The sequence below is a fragment of the Podarcis gaigeae genome, assembly GCF_964106915.1.
Source record: "Podarcis gaigeae genome assembly, chromosome: 2".
Taxonomy (NCBI): domain Eukaryota; kingdom Metazoa; phylum Chordata; class Lepidosauria; order Squamata; family Lacertidae; genus Podarcis; species Podarcis gaigeae.
In genome coordinates this window covers 86,877,466-86,898,906 of record NC_139679.1, presented here as the reverse complement: position 1 = coordinate 86,898,906, position 21,441 = coordinate 86,877,466, and the positions used below count along the sequence as shown (strand labels likewise).

Sequence of the window (21,441 nt, the reverse complement as noted above, 5' to 3'; positions counted from 1 at the left end):
GGATTGTTCCACATAGTAACAGCTTGCAAATATAACATTGCCATAAGGGAGTGAGTTTTGGTGAGCCTCCCAATCACCTAGATTAGAGAAAAGAATTGGATGGGATCCCACTAGCGGAGGAATATAATGGGACAGTCAAACTACCTGTGAAACCAGTGGGTCTCTTTCTTCAAACTCAGATGTGCCAATCATACATTATGTGGCAGGAGAGGGTTGTTTTGTTTTGTTTCAGAGCAAAAGGAGTATACCAATGGGGGGTACTGACACCCACTTCCACCTCTCTCCCACAGTCTGCCTCCCACCCAGCTGCTTTTCTCCTTTGCCAAGTTCAGATACTGGAAGTGACCTCAGTTGGAAGAAAAACCCATGTGGGGAGAGACTAGGGGGAAGGAAGTAGAGGGTACAGGGAAGGTTCATCTCCACCTGTTTTCCTAATTGCCCGAAATGGTGGCAAAGCTTGTTGCATTTCATGGTAAGATCCCCCCCTTCTTTTTCCTTAAACCAGTGTTTCTCCATCTGTTGTTGGACTACAACTCCCATCATCCCTAGCTAGCCAGACTAGTGATCAGGAATTGTGGGAGCTGTAGTCCAACTTGGAGACCCAAGTTTGAGAAACACTGCTTTAAACAATGGCATTGCTGTTATCGTTGTTTAAAAATGTATATGGAGTAAATGAAGGACTTTAGAAACTGGTGCGGCCCCAAAAATCAAGGAAAAACTCTCTCTCAAGGGGTGGGATTAAATGGGAAGTAACAGACTGATAAGTAGCAAGAGCCGTGAAAAAGAAAAGGAAAAAACCCCAGGCCCATCATTCACACCTTCCTTGCACTCCAAGGCCACGCGGGATTCCAAGTTGTCCATCTGCAGCTGTAGACGTTTGAGGGTGCGGTCAGCATCTCGGGATTTCCGCTTGTATGCAATGAGGACGATGATGATGATGAGTAAGAGAAGACCCCCGCCCCCACCAATTCCAATAATGGCTGGCAGGGTCAACAAGTTGTCTGAATAGATCTGCAGCATCCCTGGGGAGAATTCAAAGCCCCCAGCCTTGATCTGAGAGAGAGAGAGAATATATATATATATTAGCTCACACCTTCCTGCCAAAAAGGACTTTTATATTCCCATCCACTTGCTAGAGATGGGGAATTGCTTTCCAACATCAGTAATAATGCAATAAGGGGCTTGGGTAGTTTCTGAAATTAGGTATTTTGGGATTCCTCCTTTTTGGGAGTGTGATAAAGGTGAAAGAACTGAGCAGTGGGTTATTGACATAGTAATTATTAAGGGAATGGCAAAGATCTCAAGGCACTGTTGGCTGTTGGGCATAACAGGATGAAAAAAGTCAGGGGAGGACATTCTTATTTTCTGAATTTTCTGTCCTTCTTATTTTCTGAATTTATATCCCTTCCATCCTCCCAAAGGTGCCCATGGACCATGCTGAGAAAAGCTGCCAAGGAAGCAGTTCCCTCAAGCTGCAAGATCCAATTCCTACACAGGGGCTCAGAGGGCACATGGCCTGTGCAAGCTCTCAACAGCGTTACAGCAAATGGCAATTCAAACTGCTTTTCAATAAATTAATTTTACAACATGCACCATTCAGAACCAAGGCAAACAGCATGCCTCTCATATTCAGGTATCAGAACACAAGTATAATGTCAAATGAGAAGAGATTCTTAGACGTGGTTCTCTGCCAGCATATACAGAGAATCCAGCATAGATGAGGTCTTCCAGGAACAGCCAGGAAGGGGAACGTTTTGCCCATTGCCTGCTACCCCTGAATAGCAAGTTGCTTGCGCTGAGAATGTTACCAAGGCGTTAAGTATTTCAAGCTGGTGCCCACTGCTACCACCTTGTAATCCTGAGGTAAGCGAATAGCTGCCAACTTCTGAGATGCAGAAAATTTAATATTAATAAGAAAAGTACAATTGCCACATTGGGTAGTTCACTGATTGTTGAACAAGCAACGGGGGGGGGGGGCTCTCTGCCACTCAGTACACTCAAGGTAATGGTTACTCCTGCCTAGCTACCCACATCCCAAGCATCTTCTAGGTAGCACTGACTGCAGCCATCAGAGGGAAGCAAATGCCTAAGTAGAGAAGGACAATGGCCGAGCAGTGCAGGGTTAAGTCTCACACTGCCTGTTCAAAGCATTGCAAAGGGATTTGATGGGATGCAGGAACAGGCTGGTATGTTGCTGAGCAGGCAGCAAGTTTGATGTCTCATTCACAAAGCGTTGTAATAACAGATGGGATGCAAAGTGCATTCCCTGATAAATGAGGTGCCTGGAGTAAGAAACATTTTGGGTCCCTTTCAAACACCCAAGGCCACACTGAGCCCCTGAGTGAGTCAGAATTGCTGTGCCGCAGTCTAATGTGCAACTAATCCTGCTTAACCCATTCATGAGTCCATTTTGTCCTGCTTCTACTTTAATCTGTTTTTTTAAAAAATGAAAATTCAAATGTGCATTTTATATCGAAGTACGTATTTAGAAATATATTCTTTCTCAATGTATGCATTTATAAATGCATTTTACCCCAACATACATATTTTCAACCGCACTTCAGTCCATTTCTTGAATCAAGAACTACATCACAAAATTCAGACAAGTGTGGAATCCAGAGGACATTTTACGCCCCAGTCGGCACATAAGTCCAGGAAGTCAGTTCACACCAGAAGTCACAGAAATTGAATTCCTCAAGGGTTTGTTGTTTTTTTAAAAAAAAATCTCTCCCCTTCTAAAGTCAATGGAAATAAATTAGCAAGTAATTGTGACAGTTAGTCGGAGGCATCCAAAATATGAGGACGGGGCACCAGGCAGGGAGTGTTATGGTGCTGGGCGATATATCAATATCCAACACCGGTTTGATGTTCACATTGTGATAATAGTTTCATAATATTTGAGCTGGCAACATATCACAAATCACAATGCGTGTAAGGGCTAGGTGATATCTGATTTTCAACATCATGATAACTCACCAGCTAAACACTGCAATTGTTATCAGCAGCTAAACCTCACAATATCACCAGCTAAACATTGCAATCTACTGTACCACAATGTCTGAAATAAGGATGGAACTAAACAGAGGTGGACAGGACAATGCCCTGGAAACTGCTACTACTAAAATGGATAAATGACAATATTATCTAAAATGGATAAATGACAATATTATCAATCATCACACACTGAGTTTCATCTGCAGGCAAGCCAAAATGCATCCCAACAGGACTTTTGGTTTGGGGCTTGGGCTTGGCTACCAAATGGTGGTATTCAGAACAATCCAAAATACACGATCATGGGCTTACTTTACCTCCACCAAAAGAAAGAGAGAGGCCCAGCTGAAGGGTAAAAATGATATTTTCAAGAACAGTGGCACACAGGCAAAACATGCCCTTGCATGTTCACTAGCAATGGTGCTAAGTGTTTAGTGGAAGTAACAGCAGTAAGCGCTAAGGAAAAGCTGGCATGTTGCTAGCTTATTATGATGAACACCATTTGTGAAATGGTGGAAAAGAGGGCTCAGTGAAGTCTATTCATGAAAAGGGACCACAGGAGAGCAGAGAAAGAGAGCACTGATCCATGCACTCCAGTTGCAACTACACCATCCAGACACAAGCTCTATAATGCAACGGAAACCACTGGAATTTGTACATCCCTCTGAACCCTGTGCAATTGGCTCACCTGACACCCAAGAGCAGCATTAAGAACTTTGTTGCAGATGAACTCATGAAGGAATCAGAAATGGGGAACAAAGTATGCGGATGATCAGTATGCGGATGATACCCAGCTCTACCTCTCTTTTAAATCAGAACCAGTGAGGGCAGTGAAGGTCCTGTGTGAGTGTCTGGAGGCGGTTGGAGGATGAATCCTGACAAGACAGAAGTACTGTTTCTGGGGGACAGGAGGCGGGCAGGTGTGGAGGATTCCCTGGTCCTGAATGGGGTAACTGTGCCCCTGAAGGACCAGGTGCGCAGCCTGGGAGTCATTTTGGACTCACAGCTGTCCATGGAGGCACAGGTCAAATCTGTGTCCAGGGCAGCTGTTTACCAGCTCCATCTGGTACGTAGGCTGAGACCCTATCTGCCTGCGGACTGTCTCGCCAGAGTGGTGCATGCTCTAGTTATCTCCCGCTTGGACTACTGCAATGCACTCTACGTGGGGCTACCTTTGAAGGTGACTCGGAAACTACAACTAATCTAGAATGCGGCAGCTAGACTGGTGACTGGGAGCGGCCGCTGAGACCATATAACACCGGTCTTGAAAGACCTACACTGACTCTCAGTATGTTTCCAGCACAATTCAAAGTGTTGGTGCTGACCTTTAAAACCCTAAACGGCCTCGGTCCAGTATACCTGAAGGAGCGTCTCCACCCCCATCATTCTGCCCGGACGCTGAGGTCCAGCGCCGAGGGCCTTCTGGCGGTTCCCTCATTGCGAGAAGCAAAGCTACAGGGAACCAGGCAGAGGGCCTTCTCGGTAGTGGCGCCCACCCTGTGGAACGCCCTTCCAGCAGATGTCAAAGCGATAAACAACTACCTGACATTCAGAAGACATCTTAAGGCAGCCCTGTTCAGGGAAGTTTTTAACGTGTGATATTTTACTGTATGTTTGGTTTTTATGGAAGCCGCCCAGAGTGGCTGGGGAGGCCCAGCCAGATGGGCGGGGTATAAATAATAAATTATTATTATTATTATTATTATTATTATTATTATTATTATTATTAGGGGCCCACAGAAAGGTTTTTATATGAATTGGAATGGTTTCTCTCATTCATTCATATATATCTGCCTTCTAGATCTTTGAAGTCCCTCCTGCAGAACACCAAACACTAAGATCCAAAAAAATCATCATCCACTCCAAATCCCAAAATCTGGATTTCTTTCCTTCGGTCTGCCAAGATTTCCTACTCTGATGCTGCCTCAAACAGAGAGATTACAAACATGCAAATTAATCACATAAAAATTGCATTAATAGCATGCATAATATAGTCTGTCGTGACCTTGTATTTATGCAAAAGCCATGTGCAAAGTGATAAGGAACTGCAGGCAGGTAAGTGTTCAATTCTGGCAGAGGAAGGATGGAGTGTTCCATCCATCCCGCTTTTATGCCCAATAGAGAAACTAAACGGACTGCCAGGGAAGCTGCTGCAGGAGGGAGTGGTTCTCCTCTGCCAACCCCCAGCAGGCTAGTAAACTTTCTTTTCAGGCTAACAACCTTTGTGGGTGTATTTACAAAGTTGGTTTGGTGTATGGACACTGGATGCGTATTGAGCAGCTGCTGGCAGAGAACAGATTTCCCAACAGCAGGATCTGGATTTGGGAATAGGTGGGAGAGAGCGAAAAGATTAAAAAGCGCGATGTGCTCCACATTCTTTGCATGGGGCTCTTCCAGGAGGAAAAATAATGAGCACCCAGTGCATAGAACAAAGCTGTCAAAGCAAGACAGAGAAGAAACAAAGGCCACGCTTGGCTCGCTTTACCGTCACTTTGTGCTGTCCTGTGAGATTGGGTGATTCGCAGAGAAGCTGGGTCTCAGAAACCGTAAGAGCACAGGGAGTGTCGCCAATTAGCACTGTGTAGTTTAGCCGGGAATTTCCAGGTGCTGGAGGAAGCAGGTTGCGGCCCTTAAAAAAGAAACAAAAATAACACTGGGTTTACCAGCAGACTCTCAGCCTTCTAACCCACAAGGAGAGACATCTTTTCATTCAGTTCTGTTTTGTAGATCAGGGGGCAAAAGGAGCAACATCTCAATCCACATTATGCGGCTTAAAAAGTGGTCCAAAAGCAGCCTCAAACTATCCTTAGTTGAACAGAAGTGACCAATGGGTGACAAAATGCTCAATAGGAGAGAGAATATTTGCTAACATTTGCATCACTTCCCCTGCCTTTTCCACTGTAACACAATCAATTTTTCTCCTCTCTACAGTCTTGCAGGAACAAGGTGTGAAGCCTATTGTAGCACACCATTAGTGTAAGGATTTCTTAGCTTAATGAAAAGAAACACCACTCAATGGATCCAGGAATATGTGACAAGTGTGCTCAAGACAATTTTAAGTTGAAGGGAGCAGACCAGCAAGGCTGGAGTCAAATCGTAAGTATTATAAGAGAGAAGAATTATAACGAGGATCTTCTGTTTCTCATTCTATGGCTCCATGCCTCTTCCTATAGTATAGTTTTCCTCTCCCTGTAATATTGGAACAAACTACCAGAATTTGGCAGTGATTCTGCTGTAGGGACTGCCAAGTCTCTCCTTCCAAACAAATGTATAGATTGTGTGGGGTTTTTTTCAGTGCAGCTCATTTAACACCAAACAAAGATAGGTTGTGAAGACCACATTTGTGAGTAGAAAACTAGTTTCTTCTACTCCATCTGATTTCTCTTCCATGCTGTACTGGCAGTGAAGGCTAGGAGTGGGCAGAAAGGTGTGAGCAGGGGGCGAGAATCATCCAATTATGCCAAGAATGGGGCAGAAGTAAGGACCCTAGTTATGCTAGGTGGGACAGCTTATGCACAGCTGCAATAATGGGGCTGGGGGTAGCATTACCTTGAGGATGAGTGGAGAGCTTGGCTTGAGCTCCAGCATTCCAGAGGGGAGAGACTCAAACACAGGGTCTGGGTAATAGACAAAGCTGGTTTTGTTGATGATCAGCAAGGCCTGGACATTATCCATGACAAAACCAATTTCATCTGGGCGATCACCAAACTCTGGAGGACTCCGGACTGGGTTGTCAATGGAGGGAGCATAGCACACCATGGTGGTGTCGTTGTAGACTGTGCAGTTCTAGAAAGGAAGAAGCCACTAGATTTAACCCACTGCCTTCCATTGGTTTCATCTGACTCAAAACACACACACACACACACACACACACACACACACACACAGTAAGTTCAAGTGTAATTAATTCCCAGAAGGTTGTCTGTACCTTTCCCCTTCATTGAGGTAGCAGCATAATAATACGTGGCAAGAAGTGCTGGCTTAGGTAGGAGGTTCAGACTGAAGGCACTTTGACATTCTCCATCTACGCTAGAGATGGGAAACGTGTGGCCACCAGATGTTTCTAGACCACAACTTCCATCATCCCTGGCCATTAGCTATGCTGGTTGGGTCTGATCTGACCACATCTGGACAAAAGAATTAGTATGGGCAATCATGGCTGCCATGTGACTTCTAATTCCTTTTAAAAATGACTCCCTTAAGTCAAAGATTTACTTACATTTTCACTCTCAGCAGAGCCATACTTGGCTCGGATCCTGGGTTCTTTGATAGTGGCCAGATTGGTGCCTGTCACAGTCAACAGTGTACCACCACTAGAAAGCAAGCAAAAGTCGGGGTTAGACAAAAACTGCAGTGGGGTGGGTACAAGCAGCATGAACTGAACAAGGATGTCACTTCTACTCTGTTATTTTAAAAGCTGCATGGTCTCTCTTACCTTATGTTCAGGTTGGGGAAAACCAAACTACAACTGGTGAAACTGAGAAAGCTTTCTGGATTCCACTCATCTCCAGGGTGCACCCAACCAAGAAGCCCTACTGGCACACTTAAGACCTTAAGCCGGTCTAAAAGAATACTACGACTACCAGCATCTTCTGTCCCAGACTACCACTTCTACATTTGTGTTCAGAACAGCCAGGACTACAAGAGATGCATCGTACAATAGTTTTCAGTCTATTATCTGTGCTTCTTTTGGGTCCCTTCCAATTCTACAATTCTACGAAGATGACAATGTAGGCTGTTTTTTAAGACTAATATTTCTGAGGACCATTTCAAAGGGACATGACGTTGGGAGATCCATAATAAGATCTTACAGCTGTTTTGAGAAAAAAGCAGCTACAGAGACCCTTGAAATGGAGTCACGGCACTTGCCTGAAGGTGGGGGCCGACCCTTTCTTCACATGTATTTTTTCAAATTGACCCCCCCACCAAAAAAAGTTTACTTTTCTCCCTAGGAGAAAACAGTCACTCAGAAGGTAAAATGCTGCAGTGTTACCACTACTTCCAGTCACCATGACACCAATCTAATCCATCACCATCATATTTCCTTTAACCTTGAAAATAAAGGAGACCCTCCTGACATCACAGATCTTCTTACATCACATCTAACTATGCTTTGCACACAGATGTCACCACTTACCATGTAGAGCAACACATAGATTTTACTCAAAATCACCAAAACAGAGGAAAAATATACAATTAGCAAGTGGTGTCAGGCAGCACTGGCCTACTTCTTTATGTCATACCAAACACATCTCCTGCACTGGCCTAACCTATTGAACCAGAGCTTACTTTCTTCCCTACATAACTAGATCCTCTTTAAAATAACCATAATACACATTTTCAAACACACATTCAGTGGCATTAGCCGATAGCAAATTCCATTCTGAAAGAGTCATGCTCCTTCCAGTTTTCATTTTGGACTTCCACATGGCACCCAGTTGCAGAGGAAAATTTCCTGGGTCCTGCTTTGACTCTTTTGATCCTGGGCCTTAGATCACACTGAAGTATACACTGCAAATAACAGGTAATTGCTGCTATAGCTCTTATGGTTGTTACATTTCGTATTTCTACTATGGAAGAAAGTCAGCATCAGAATCAAAGGTCTGCTGCTTCAGGAGCTTTACAAAACTCGCCAGCAGACACAGTTCTTATGTGTGGCTCATGGGAAGCACTGCAAGGCAAAGCAGCAGCACCCCTCCACTGTTGTCAATTGAGTATAGGCAAAGTTGTGATTTAACTGGCTTAATGTTGGCATTAACCTCTGTTAGAAACTGCTAGCTGCCCAGTTGGCTGGGGAAACCCAGCCAGACAGGTGGGGTATAAATAATAAAATAATAAAATTATTATTGTTATGGCTGGACACTGAGAATGAACATGGGAACAGTGTTTTATTCTCTACTGACAGGCCGGCACATAGGGTGCTATGCACATCACACCACACCTCTTGCAGTGGGTTCCGGGAAGTGGGGTTCTGAGGAAATCATCCTGGTTTCTGGCAGAGTGACTTAGCAAAATGCAAAGCTTTTCAAAGAACAGCAAAGCTGCTAATAAATGGATGAACAACCACCGATATTCCTAATATGCACATTCTTTTCTTTATTTTTATCCTGCAAATCCATTCCCTTCAGTGCTACCTGTTGATGCTCCATTCGGGGTCTATCTTCTGAATGGTGGGGTCATCAGTATAGAAATATGCCACCTCAGGGCTGCTAAGTATAGCCCGGTTTATATGGATGAGGATGGGAGACTCTCCTGAGCTTTGGCCAGGTGGTGTCCTGCACCGGATTTCAACAGCATTTCTCCTGTAAGACACAGAGAAAGAGGGAAACAAAATCAACATCTTTAGCTATAGGAAGGGCCAACAAATATTCTTCCTGCTGCCATGCCATGCCACAATCTCAGCAACAAACTTGCTGGATACTCTGCCTGGTGTCAAGCTTTTTGATCTCTCTACCAACACTACATGGCAGCAAAAATGTGCCCCATTAAACAGATGTGTGTAGTGCGCCAATGCCTTCTCACCACAAGCACCATGGGCCACAGACTGTATGTCTGATTCCCAAAGCTGCTCAGCTGAAGGGGAGACTGCTAATCTACAAAAGGGTAAAATAAGTCTACCTAAAGGTTTAGACATGGCATTTCCTGCAAATTCTAGCAGGAGCTGAGGAGTGCCCAAGGACAGCTGAGCTATTGATTGTATCAATGCAAATCCCATGTTGGCGTAGCCCTGAGCTCATATATGAATAAAATGTGGAAGAGAACCCAATGGAACCTACTCTGAAAGAATCCAGCCTTGCTCCCAGGCCATGGATCAGTCCAACTGTTCACATCTGACACAAAGGAATAAAGGAGTGAAGTGCCACCCTCTACATGTGGTACCCCATTTCTCCCTGACTCGGGGAAGTGATGCTAAAATTATCAGTTAACACAAAAAGAAAAATAAAGCAAAGGCAGCCGGCAGAGCCAGCGCAACTCCGGAGCGTTCCCCATCGTGCGGCTGCTGCAAACAGCAGCGATTAGAGCTGATAACCAGTAATTACTGCACGAAAATATTTAAAGAGCCGCTCCATTATCATCCCTAATCTAAAAATTATCCACTTCATGGCTCAGGGATTTGTGCTTTTTAGAGGGAAAAGAAATTCAACAGTCTTCGGTCTTTTTAACCCCAAAATATAAAAAAATGAGCCTTGAAAAGAATTACACGGGAGTTTTTGCTTGGCTCCTTAAGAGTGGTACCTTATTTTAGAATACATACTCTCTCACACACACATCCTTGCATCCCCTTCGTTCACATTGCTCAGTGCGTTTGGAGCCCTCCACTCCACAACGGTTTCCACCCATGAGAGGCTCACCTTGGAAAGGCGCACTGTTGCCCTCCAATGGTTACTGTGATGTCACTTCCTGCATCAAGGTGCTTTCCTTTTATGCTGATCCAGGTGCCCCCTGAGACAGGGCCCCGTGCTGGTGACACTTGCGAGAAAGTGGGAGTCTGTCAAAGGGAAACACAGCAAGTCACAGAGTTCAGAAGGTGTCCTTGGTGCCCAGGAACAATAAAAGTGAATGCTGCGAGGGAAATGCTGGGAAAATTCCTCTGACCTCAGCCATTTTGTGCACCACAGGGCCACAATACATTCTTTCACTCTACTAGACACCTCTTGATAATAAAAAGTGAGTTAGATAGTCAAGCGCATAGGTGGCCTTGCAAAATTTAGATAAATAAAACTAATTATAGGAGGGAAGTGGGATTCAAAGTAAGGAAAGGTGATAGAAAAGAATACATCCTTACCACAAAGGTGAAGCTTTTCGGGGATATAGCCTTGTAGCTGGGGGAGCAATCCCTGACACAAACTTCCACAGGGGCCTCTTGGATTTTGCTTGGGCTGGCTTCTCCAATCTCACAGACGATCCTAGGGAAGGCACAGTAAGTGATTGTGTAACATGTACGCAATGTCTCAGCAGAGCTGGCCTGCAGTTCTCAGGCCACCTGCTCAGGCAAGAAGCCAGTTATTTCTGCTCTAATTTATAGTAAGGACAAGCACTTGTCGTCACATTTTCCTGGGCTGTTGCTGTTGCTTTTTAATTAAATGCCATTTCACAATTTCAGGAAGTGATTTCTCAGCACATATCAAATTGACTTTTGAACAATAGGCATATCAAAACTGCAAAATATATAAAATATTACGAGTGCTATAACACTCAACTCAGCAGGAAATCAATTAAAATTTAACAAAATACAAAGAGAAACAGAAAAGAACCCCTGTTTTCCCTCCTCCCTTATTCCTATTGCAGTTGTGTTAATGCACCGTCCATAAATTAAACAATGCGAAAAAAATCCTACACATTTCCAGCACACGTATTTGAAATCACTGCTATCTGCATATGAAAGGAAAGGCACCCACATGTTCATAAATTGATTTCTCTTATTAAATCCTCTTGCTTTTTGAACTTGCTCTATAAATTTATACATGTTTTTAAATTGGAATAGCCTGAGTTGTTAAGACAGTAGAACAAAGGAGGATATACAGAGAGAAAAGGAAGTTATTGCTTCCAGCTGGCTAGCCAGAATTGATCAGCTTTAGATAGTGCAGATCTCCCAACACACATCAAGGACTTTGCTAAGAAGCCAGAAAATACATTCAGAATATCCAGAGCGGGACTTTAAACTAATGCTAACTCTGCAAAAGAACCCACCACCACTAAGTATAGAAAGTTAAAATCTTCCAAAATCATAGCTTCAAGAAAGCCTGTGAAAGACTGGAAGACTAACTCTTCCAGTCAGTCATGTAGAGCCATTCACCAAATATTTCTTACTAATGAAGTCAGATGAATCATTCTCATAAAATGTTGCAAAATACTCACATTTTGCCAGTATTTTGTGCAACCAAATACAGAAGCTATCTAGAAAGATTCAATAGGTCTTTCTAGCCACTCTTCCATCCATCTTTTTTCTCCAAACAACTCAAGAGAGTTTTTCATTCACTTGTCATCCTATTTATTATCGTAACTTCTCCATATGGGGAGGTTAGGACAAGAGATACAGTGGTTACTCCTATGGTTACCCAGTGAGCTTCATAAGTAAGCAGGGAGCTGAACCTAGTCCCAGTTCAACTCTTATTGACTAGACCACACTGGTCCTTCACATCCCACGATCTGCTGGCAGTGACATTTAGACCACCTGGTCACAGTAGCCACCTGAACTTCCAGGAGTAATGCTGCATCTAAGAACACTCCCAAATAGTGAATCTGATTCTTCAGAGCTAATGCAACCCCATCTCAGACTAGTTGGACTCTCAGTCCTGAATTAGCTTCTCTACTGAACAATTGCACCTCTGTCTTATGTGGACTGAGGCCTTGTTAGTCCCCATCAAGTCCTTCACTGCATCCAGTCGATGGTTCAAAATTTCCACCACTTCATCAGATTAGTTGAAAAGGAGCGATAGAGCTAGGTATCATCAGCGTATAGATGAAGCCGTACCCTTACAGCTTCATCTAGACGTTTTTTAAAAAATGGAGGAGGTGAAAAAGAGCCACAAGCCAAGAGGCTGAGCAACACATTCCCCAAGACTACCTTCTGAACTACTTCCACCATAAAATGATGTTCCCAGTGCCTATACCAGCCAAGAATCCCAGGAATTCTCCATGGTATCAAATGCTGCAGAACCAAAAAAGGATAAACTCCCCAACTAGTTTCTGGCACAGATAATCCACCAATGCTGTTTTGGTCCCGAAACTAAGCCTGAAACTAGACTGGATAAGAAACAGATATGACCTCATCAACCCTAAGCAGCATCTTTAGCAAAAGCTGTTCTTTAGCAAAGCTTTGGCTTGTATCTTGGTCCAGCAAACCAGAGGACCAATATACTACTGAGATATTCCCACAGCCCATCCCTTCATTGCCAGCCCTCTTTTGGAAGTTACTTACTGCTCAGCGCTGATGTATTCACTCTCGATGGGCATGCATGTCACTTTGCCAACCCACACACCCAAGCGTATGTCCTCAAACTTCAAGCCCAGGTTCTCTCCAGTGATGGTTAAGCGAGTACCGCCCTGCCGGGGGCCTGTTTCAGGTGTCAGCTAGGAAGAAACAAACCAGACTGTTATTGGATTCATTAGGCCATTGTCAACAGCTTGCCTGCATGCCATAACAACTCAGCAGCTCGCCCAACATTTATATATCTAGGGCTTATTTAAATATCTACAGCTCCATGCAGGTTAGAAAATAAACATATAATCAGGTAAACTAAAATGAAGATTGCAAATGCTTAAAACCCAGACAGGTGTTCTGAATAGGTTGCTGTCTTCCAAGCAGTGATAATAATCCACCTTTCCCACCTCAACCTGTTGACACAACATCCTCTTCTCTGCTCCCCACAGTACTGCCACACAAACCAGGTATTGTTCTACACCAACTATTCACCACCTGCATGGTGCTAAGAACTTTGGTAGTATTAAGGACAACCAGTGCAATATTTCAGCTTTGCCCTGAAGGACCGAGTCCCAGTCATTCCCTTCCAACCACAGCAACTGGAGAGAAGGCATCTGGGCCGTGCACACGACGAAAATACATTTTACATTTCTGGAAAGCACCGGGAGTTTCATTGTGCTGAAGCACAGCAAAAAGAAAATAACACCCATGCATCTATCCCCCTGTGAATAAGCTTCAGGACGCCTAAACCACATGTTTGGAATGGCTGGACTGTTGATTCTGCTAATATTCAAGCAGGTGGCTCCAAGGTATCACAATGGCTAATGTATGTAAGCTGCTGATTCGCTCTGGCTCACTCTGTAGGTATGGTGACATGAAAATGGAAATAGTAAAAGTTTTTTTCCGTAGCATGGCTTGCTCACGGTCTCAACAATGGACTATCCTTCAGAATGGCACAGAACGTCCCACTTTTTTTTTTACTTTTTTTGCATTCTGCATATTCTTGGCAAGGGCAGTGGACACTTGCAGAGAGGCTATTTTTCTTTCATGCTGTGAGTTAACGGAGGGAAAGTAATCTCTCCAGAGCCCTCCCCACCAAGGGAGACACCAGTTAACCCCTGTAAAGTGGATCCTCTCTTCCCCTACCAACTCTGGTGTATCCCAGCATGTGAAGTTTCTGACAGCACCAGCTGGGGAGGGAGGGGAGCCCCAGTGAGCACGATATGCCTCATTTGTTAAGATGATTCCCAATAAAGCGGACAGGTGTGGCTTGACACACACTGCGTGATGACGGATGAGCAGTGTGGCACGGGCCCACCATTACCACTAACAAGGCAATTATGGGCAATTTTACACCACATTTTTCTGCCCCCCTGGTGCTCAGCACACACCTGCAAGTGATAAGACGATTAATGGGCATGCAGGTGGGGAAAGCTCTGTGCTGGGTCACTGGCAACCCCAAGCCAAGGGAAGTGGGCTCCAGGAGAAAGAAGCCTCAGCATAGTCATTGTCGATGCACTGAAATAGGCCTAGCAAAACCAACTGCAGATTGCTTACCTGACCAGTCAACATTAAAGCTACTGGTCCCACCGTTCCTGCTGGCTCTGCATACAGCCTAAACTTTCTAAGCTGGTGGGAAGTAGCAACCATGCCTGAGAACACATCCCCATTATTTGTTTAAATCTGCATCCTGCCAGCTTCCAAATGTTCAGAAAGGATCTCATGTTTAAAAATAGACCGAAGGCATCAAAATATCATCAAGACAAAGCCACTACAGGCCTCCCATTGCTGCTTCCAACAGAAAAGCCTTATATTATCTACAGATAATGCACAGGCTCTGGCAAACCTCCAGGAGCAGGGATTTCTATAATTATGAGGCAGCCACAAAGTTACCTCACTACACGCTCTTGCACAGATTGCATTGTTAGGAAGGCACAGACTGTGTTGATTTTAACAGTAAAGATGTGTCATAAGATGGGAAAGAGATTTCTAAGGCATGTGTGGGCCAAACTTCTTAGTTCTAAGCCAGTATCTTCTATTGTTGCTGGATAACTAGTAAGGCATCAATGGAGATCTTGAAACATAAACGTAATGAGAAACAGCCCCCCCAAAATTCATGCCTGAGGCCGATAATCCAAATGGCAACTCTGCCACCACCACCAATGGTGGTAAAATATATTAATAAAATAGCTGGGGGTGGGGCAGGAATGGCTGCCTTTTAATGTTACCCCAAACTATGCTGCTTCAGGCAGACAAGCCTTACCATGGCTAACAATAGGGCCACAGACTTGAGCGAAAATACATAGCAATCCTGCAGTCCCCATGCTATCTCACTGTGTATCAGGCATCTCTTCTGAATATTTGTCAAGGAGGGTAGCAGCAGGCAGAGTGCGCTACAATAATAAGATGGCAAAAGGCTGCTCGTGTATGATGCAACTCTTTTCTAGCTGGAGAGATCTCAGCCTCTGTAACACTACGCTCCTCCAGTAGCCGCCCCTAAAGACAGGCAAAATTTGTGTTAGGCCTGTACTCTCAGAATCACAGGTCCTCAGACACTCCTCGCCTCCAGAACGGGGCCCTTTCATTCTACAATATGGGCCATCATTTGGAGCAGACAGATTTGGTAGAGGGGAAGTAGAAAACCAACTATTTCCTCCAGTCCCAGGGGACAGTGCAAACGTAAAGAACATCTCCTTCAACATACCTGACCAAGGTATCAACATGCGTCATTAAAACGTAACACTTCATTTTTCATTCTCCGATTCTTGCCTCACAAACACCATCCAAGTCTCATTAACAAAGCAGCAAAAGGAGGCTACGCTGGAGAATTACCAGCAGCCAAGGCACAAAGAGGTTGTAGCTTGCCCAAAGCCAACTTGGAATAGGTATCCAAAGCCCACAAACCCTGGCTCCCTTCTCCGCTCCCTGACTTGCAGGCTGCTCCACGAGTTAACTTACAAGCAGGCCTAGGGCAATCACATGCTATGCCTCAGAATTTATACAACAGTCAAACCGATTTGAGCTTTGGGGGTTTGCTGCTCGCCTAAATTCAATCCAATCATCTGCTAAAGTCCTGGATCAGAACTCATTAAGGCAGCTGCTGCAGCAGGCAACCCAAGTCATTCTTTCCTAAATTGGGCTCCTCTGGGATACTTGGTGAGCCGTGGCTGTTTGTTTGGTATTGTTAAATTAGTGTTAAAGGCTGCCGTGGTATGTTAGATTTCCCCTCCACTGCAGCAAAACTGACAAGGGCCACACGTTTGGGGAGCAGCAACTCTGGGAAAAAGTTGACACTGCTTGACACACTGTGTGGGGAGGTCGCGGCTAAACAAGGCACTTGGGAACCAGAGCTGGCAGCGAAATCTGGCTCTTTCTTGAACCGTCTCCCCTTAAACACTCACACACAGAGTCACAGAAGCAGGCACTCTCCCACCCCAGCTCCATCCCTGACAAACAACAGCACTCTTTTGCTAATTGGTTTCAGAGCACAAACCCTTCAGATCTGCCAAATGAAGTGGACACAAGATATATCAGTGCCCAAAAGATGAGATAATGAATCATCAACTAACCGGTTTGGCCATTTGATCATTTCATTTCAAAATGGCCCTCCTGCGCCTGAATGCATATATTCTATCTGAGAATGTACCACTTAAAACTGGAGCTTTGAAAGCACACAGAAGCAACCTTCCATCTTCTTGTGCAGCAGCAAAACTTCTATTAGGAGTCTCTGAGATCAGGCTTTCAAAAGTGAAGCAATACTGACATCGGTAGCACGGCTACTTAGAATGATGGGTTTGCTTCCCAAGCTGTGTTAAGAAAGAAAGGCACTACATTTGGGCTTGATTCTGGAACATAGCATCATGCCAGGTTGATAAAAGACAAGTCTGGAAGGTATAATGGAGCACTGACTCGCCACCGTAAAATTAAGGCTAAACTCGTATATTTGGCATAGTATTATCGTTCTGAGGAGATTAGAACATTGTAAAGCCTTCTGTACAGTAACGGTGCTACAGAGATAGTGAAAGCAAAATGCAAGCTGATAAATTATTTCAGCAGGACATCCGATGGCTCTAGTCTTAACTCAAATGGTGCTCTTCTGAAACCCTTGGAGTAGAAGGAATCAGAGTGCCAAGCAGAAAGTTCTCCACCTGTTCCAGACTAATGACCCATACAGTTTAACATTTTCCAGGAGAAAAGGTTACATATTCTATTTCTTTGTGCATGCTGTGCCCATCATTCATTCCACTGCACTGAAGCTGATCTTATCGCAAGGGTAGCCAACGTGGTGCCCTTTTGGTGCTGTTTAGGTCCAACTCCCATTACTATTGGTTACACTGGTCAAGGCTAATGGGAGCTGGAGCCCAACAACATCTAGAAAGCACCAGGAAGTCATCAACAATTGTCTGGAGGAGCACCTACAAAGGCTGCATGGCCTTCAAGGCTTCAACTAGAGCAACAGTTGGAAAAAGCACCAATGTTAAGTCCCCAAACTTGGAATGGAGAGGCACACTACTTGATTTGCCTACACAGGACTTACAATTAGTGGGACAAGTTCTTAATTTAATTTTAATTATTTAATGATGCAGAGAGTATCATTAAAACCTAATGCTGGCAAGTGCTCAAAAATTGGCAGGTAAACAAAATGTACGTTATCAACACCATTTAGTAGCCGTGACACTACATAATGGTTTTAGGTTCACAAAGCTCTTCATGACAGCCCCACACTTCACATAACAGGGTTCAGTCAGAATTGGTTCTTGAGAGCTTCATACCTTGCAATCAGGAGTCAGTGTGAATATCTTAAATCAAGATTTAGGATTCTAGTATCATACACTTGTCTAAAAGGAGCTGGTGACCCAGGAAGAGATGCAGTTCTTCACACAGTGAATACTTAAACTACGGAATGTGTTCCCACAGGAAGTAGTAATGGCCACCAACTTGGATGGCTTTAAAAGAGGTTCAGACACATTCATGGAGGACAAGGCTATCAATTGCTACTAGTCACAATGGCTATATTCTCTCTGGTTATGCCCCTCTCTGTTTAGCTTCTCAATGTGAAGCTTGGAGGGTAGAAACAAAGGAGGGACTTTCTGGTGGCAGCCCTTGACTAAGGAATACTCTCCCTAGGGTAGCTTGCTGGGCACCGACATTGCTGCCTTTTTAGCACCAGGCTAAGACTTTTCTATTCTCCCAGGTCTTTTAAGATCAGACTTTAAGTCCTGTGGCATATGGTGGCTTTAGTGCATGCATCTGATGGCTGTTTTAGTTCTGTGCTGTCTGTGGCATTTTATTGTGCTGGTTTTGTACTTTGCTTTTATGTCTCTTAATCTTACTGTGGGTTTTATTGTAGTGTGGTTTTATTATTGTGTTTTCAATCTCTGCTTGCCACCTGGAGAATTTAGTTTATGAGTCATCTCATAAACACAACCCACAATCAAATAAATGCCTATTTACAACTCACCACCTTGCTGTAGTACTGTCAAAATGATATCCCTTGCTCTACCTTTTCCCTCCACCTCCCTTTTCTTTGTGTTCCTTCTTATTTATTTTTTTAAGTTTGGAAGCCTGATGGAAGGCTACCATCTCTCCCTCTCTCTCTTCTTCCCTCTCTCTTTAATTGATGAGAGCTGCTCTGGAAGAGACAATTTGTCTGAAAAGCGGTATAAAAATATAATAAAATAAATAGTATCCGGCCACTGTATTTGAAACATCCTGAGCACCCTAAAGCACTGTATAAATGCTAAGTACTATTCCATTGGAAATCTGTAATATAACTTGCGTGATTTGAGACGGTAAGACTCCCCTGTCATTCCCCCACCTCCCATCTCCAGTGTTAGTCATTACTTCTTTTTATAGAAGATGCAGACACTAATTAGGCAGGCTCTCTCCCATCAGATTTTGTGGTGGGCTGGGGGCTTCCAAAGAGTGAAGGCCTTGGCAAACGCAGTGCAGGGCCCCACAATGCCAATCAGCAATAAGAAGCAACTAGCTTTGGGGAGTGCAAGAGGCACTACTCTAATTTCCAGCCTTCAACAGATAAGACACTGAAACCCAAATAGATGAGATACTGTGCTAAGACTCTGGTAATTAACACCACCAAGGCCTGCCTGGCTTGCAGTATATGGGTAAATAGAACATATCAAATAGAATTACCTGCCAATCCCTGCTAATGCACTTGGAGCCTGGCCCAACCGACATGTTAACATTAATATACACAATCTTATTAAATGAAGGTCATAGCAGCTGTCAAGAGAAGAGGAATGATAAACAACCAGTCTTAAGGAAGTGAAAAGATGGGTGGCTAAAAACTGTGAACACAACCGGGTGGGGGGTGAGGAATCCACGACACACCAAACCTCATCTTCTTCCAGAATCCTATTTGCTAGGAATCCTGTGTAACAGGCCAGAATGGGAATCAAACATTCACTGTCAACACAGGAGAGAAAGAAAGTGGTATGCAAGCCAAAAAAATATACTCCTACTACTCTGCCTGTTGTAGTAAGTCGACAGAAAGTCATTCTATGTGAAATTTCAGTATGTATCATCAGTCCTGGAAACAAAGCCCTCTCATAATGCGGTGAATCTGAGTCCAACCCCTCTTTGAAATGCCTGTCTTCACCAGCACTGGCCAATGAACTTGCACAGGTCACAAGTGTCACCTGATATTATTCATCTCCATCCTATTTATGTCTTATTTAAAAGCGTACACTTTGCCTGATTTTCACAACATATATAACAATACCCATTAAGAGCAAAACATTGACATCGAAAACCTAAGCCACAGTAACAGATTCCAAAACGACCATGCTTCTACAGATCAAGAATGGCGAAACAGTGACCACTGACCATGATGAGAGTTGTAATCTTAGCAATGCCTGGAGGGCCATGGTTTCCCCATCCCTGCTATAGATAGAGGAGAACAAGGAGAAACTGGAAGTGGGGGAAATGTCAATTGGGGTTAGGAACAGAAGACAGGATACAGAAGACAGGATAGCTGCATCCAACTCTGACCACTCAACCATATTCCACTGATTCTCCATTACAATCACCGCTGCATTGCCCCATCAGCGGCATATCACAGGAGACACTAATTCTGCTCGCTACTGTTCATTGAGCACTCACTGGTTGGTGGGAAGAAGAGGCTTCGCACCAGTTATTGGTGTCTGAACAAAGAAAGTGTCAGGAGAATACTACATCTTGTATCATATGCTACAAGAACACTGCATACGCTGGTAGCTAGGCCAGCCACGCCTTAAAATACTTCAGAACTGCCCACCACCATGTACCCTCCACCATAGGCGATTTCCCATTCAGCACTGAGGATAAAGGAGAAGAAGAAAAACCTCCCCCCTGCTTACCCTTCACAAGCATACCTTAATGATTTTGGGGTCCGCACAGCGGCTATTGCCATTGCTGGCATGCATCCAGCTGCTCTCAGAGGCTGGGCAATGTTGGCGCAGGGAACATCGCTTTTCTGACACGCACCAGCCACACTCGAAGCGTGGATCTGCCTTGAGGCACAGCCCACAGCTTTCGCGCAGAGCTGAGCACTTGTATAGGTGAGCTGCAAGAAGAAAACACAAATCCCTGCTTACATTCAAAAAGAAGTTGGGGAGTGGGGTGGGGACAGAACTGCTACACAGATTCCCCCTCTGATGGGTAATTGTTGACAATGCCCACTAAAGGACCTCAGGTCTACCACCTTCCATATGCTTTGTCGTATCAGGCCAGTTTTGACAGTATTCACTGCCTATATAGTTTTCAGCTTTCACTACTGAATACAGCCAGCAAGGGATTTGTTTATGATGCAAATGCCTATCCACTAATGAAGGGATAACCCAGTGGTGCCCTCCACATGCTGCTGACTACAACTCTCATCATCCCCAGCCTATGGCTATGGTGGCCGGGGATGCTGGGAATTGCAATCCACCAACATATGAAAGGCACAACATTGCCTTTCCCTGTGCTAGGATCTCAGCTGAAAGCCACAATCAGGGTCACAAATTTCAAGTGGTTTGAACTGGCATAGTTGTCACGGCTTCCCCAAATAACTCTGAGGTTTACGATTTTGTAAGAATGTTGTGAATTTATTTGGTGTGTGTGTGAAATAATCTTTGCCCATTACAGAACTAACCTAACTATCATGTCCTAAGTTCCTTGCAGCGGGAGCCAGGATCGTAAAGCAGCCTTCAAAGTGATTTCATTTTATGTCTAGGAAGTGAACGTGCATTTAAGTCTCAAACGAGTTATTGAATGGCTGGGCATGTTTACAAGGACAGCACACTACCAAGAAAATGTTTCAGAGCAAGTACACCGCGTTTGGAGGGTCAAGGCACTTTGATGGGCAGGAGAGAAACCAGTAATCCCCAGACCACCACTTCTAACTTTGCTCTGTGTTAGAAAGCTTGTTTGCTCAGGCTAGCATAATATTTGATTTTACACCTGTAGGGGTGCACTAGTGTCAATCTGGCCCTGAGGTGGATGGCTCAGAAGTGGAATGCAGAAGCAGTTCATTGCAGGGAACT

General features: G+C 44.3%; 1 protein-coding gene across 6 annotated transcripts in view; it reads right to left on the bottom strand.

Annotated features, from left to right (window-relative positions):
- PLXNA1 (plexin A1) overlaps nucleotides 1-21,441 on the bottom strand; it is a 302,883-nt gene that overhangs the window by 50,103 nt on the left and 231,339 nt on the right. For all 6 annotated transcript variants that reach the window (XM_083721536.1, XM_083721535.1, XM_083721533.1 and 3 more), the window contains exons 12-20: nucleotides 20,290-20,480; nucleotides 12,914-13,065; nucleotides 10,778-10,898; nucleotides 10,344-10,480; nucleotides 9,126-9,293; nucleotides 7,211-7,304; nucleotides 6,541-6,777; nucleotides 5,477-5,620; nucleotides 819-1,053 (exon numbers count right to left, since the gene is read on the bottom strand). In XM_083721536.1, the coding sequence (XP_083577662.1) occupies nucleotides 819-1,053; nucleotides 5,477-5,620; nucleotides 6,541-6,777; nucleotides 7,211-7,304; nucleotides 9,126-9,293; nucleotides 10,344-10,480; nucleotides 10,778-10,898; nucleotides 12,914-13,065; nucleotides 20,290-20,480 (1,479 nt within the window). The remainder of the gene's footprint in view (nucleotides 1-818; nucleotides 1,054-5,476; nucleotides 5,621-6,540; nucleotides 6,778-7,210; nucleotides 7,305-9,125; nucleotides 9,294-10,343; nucleotides 10,481-10,777; nucleotides 10,899-12,913; nucleotides 13,066-20,289; nucleotides 20,481-21,441) is intronic.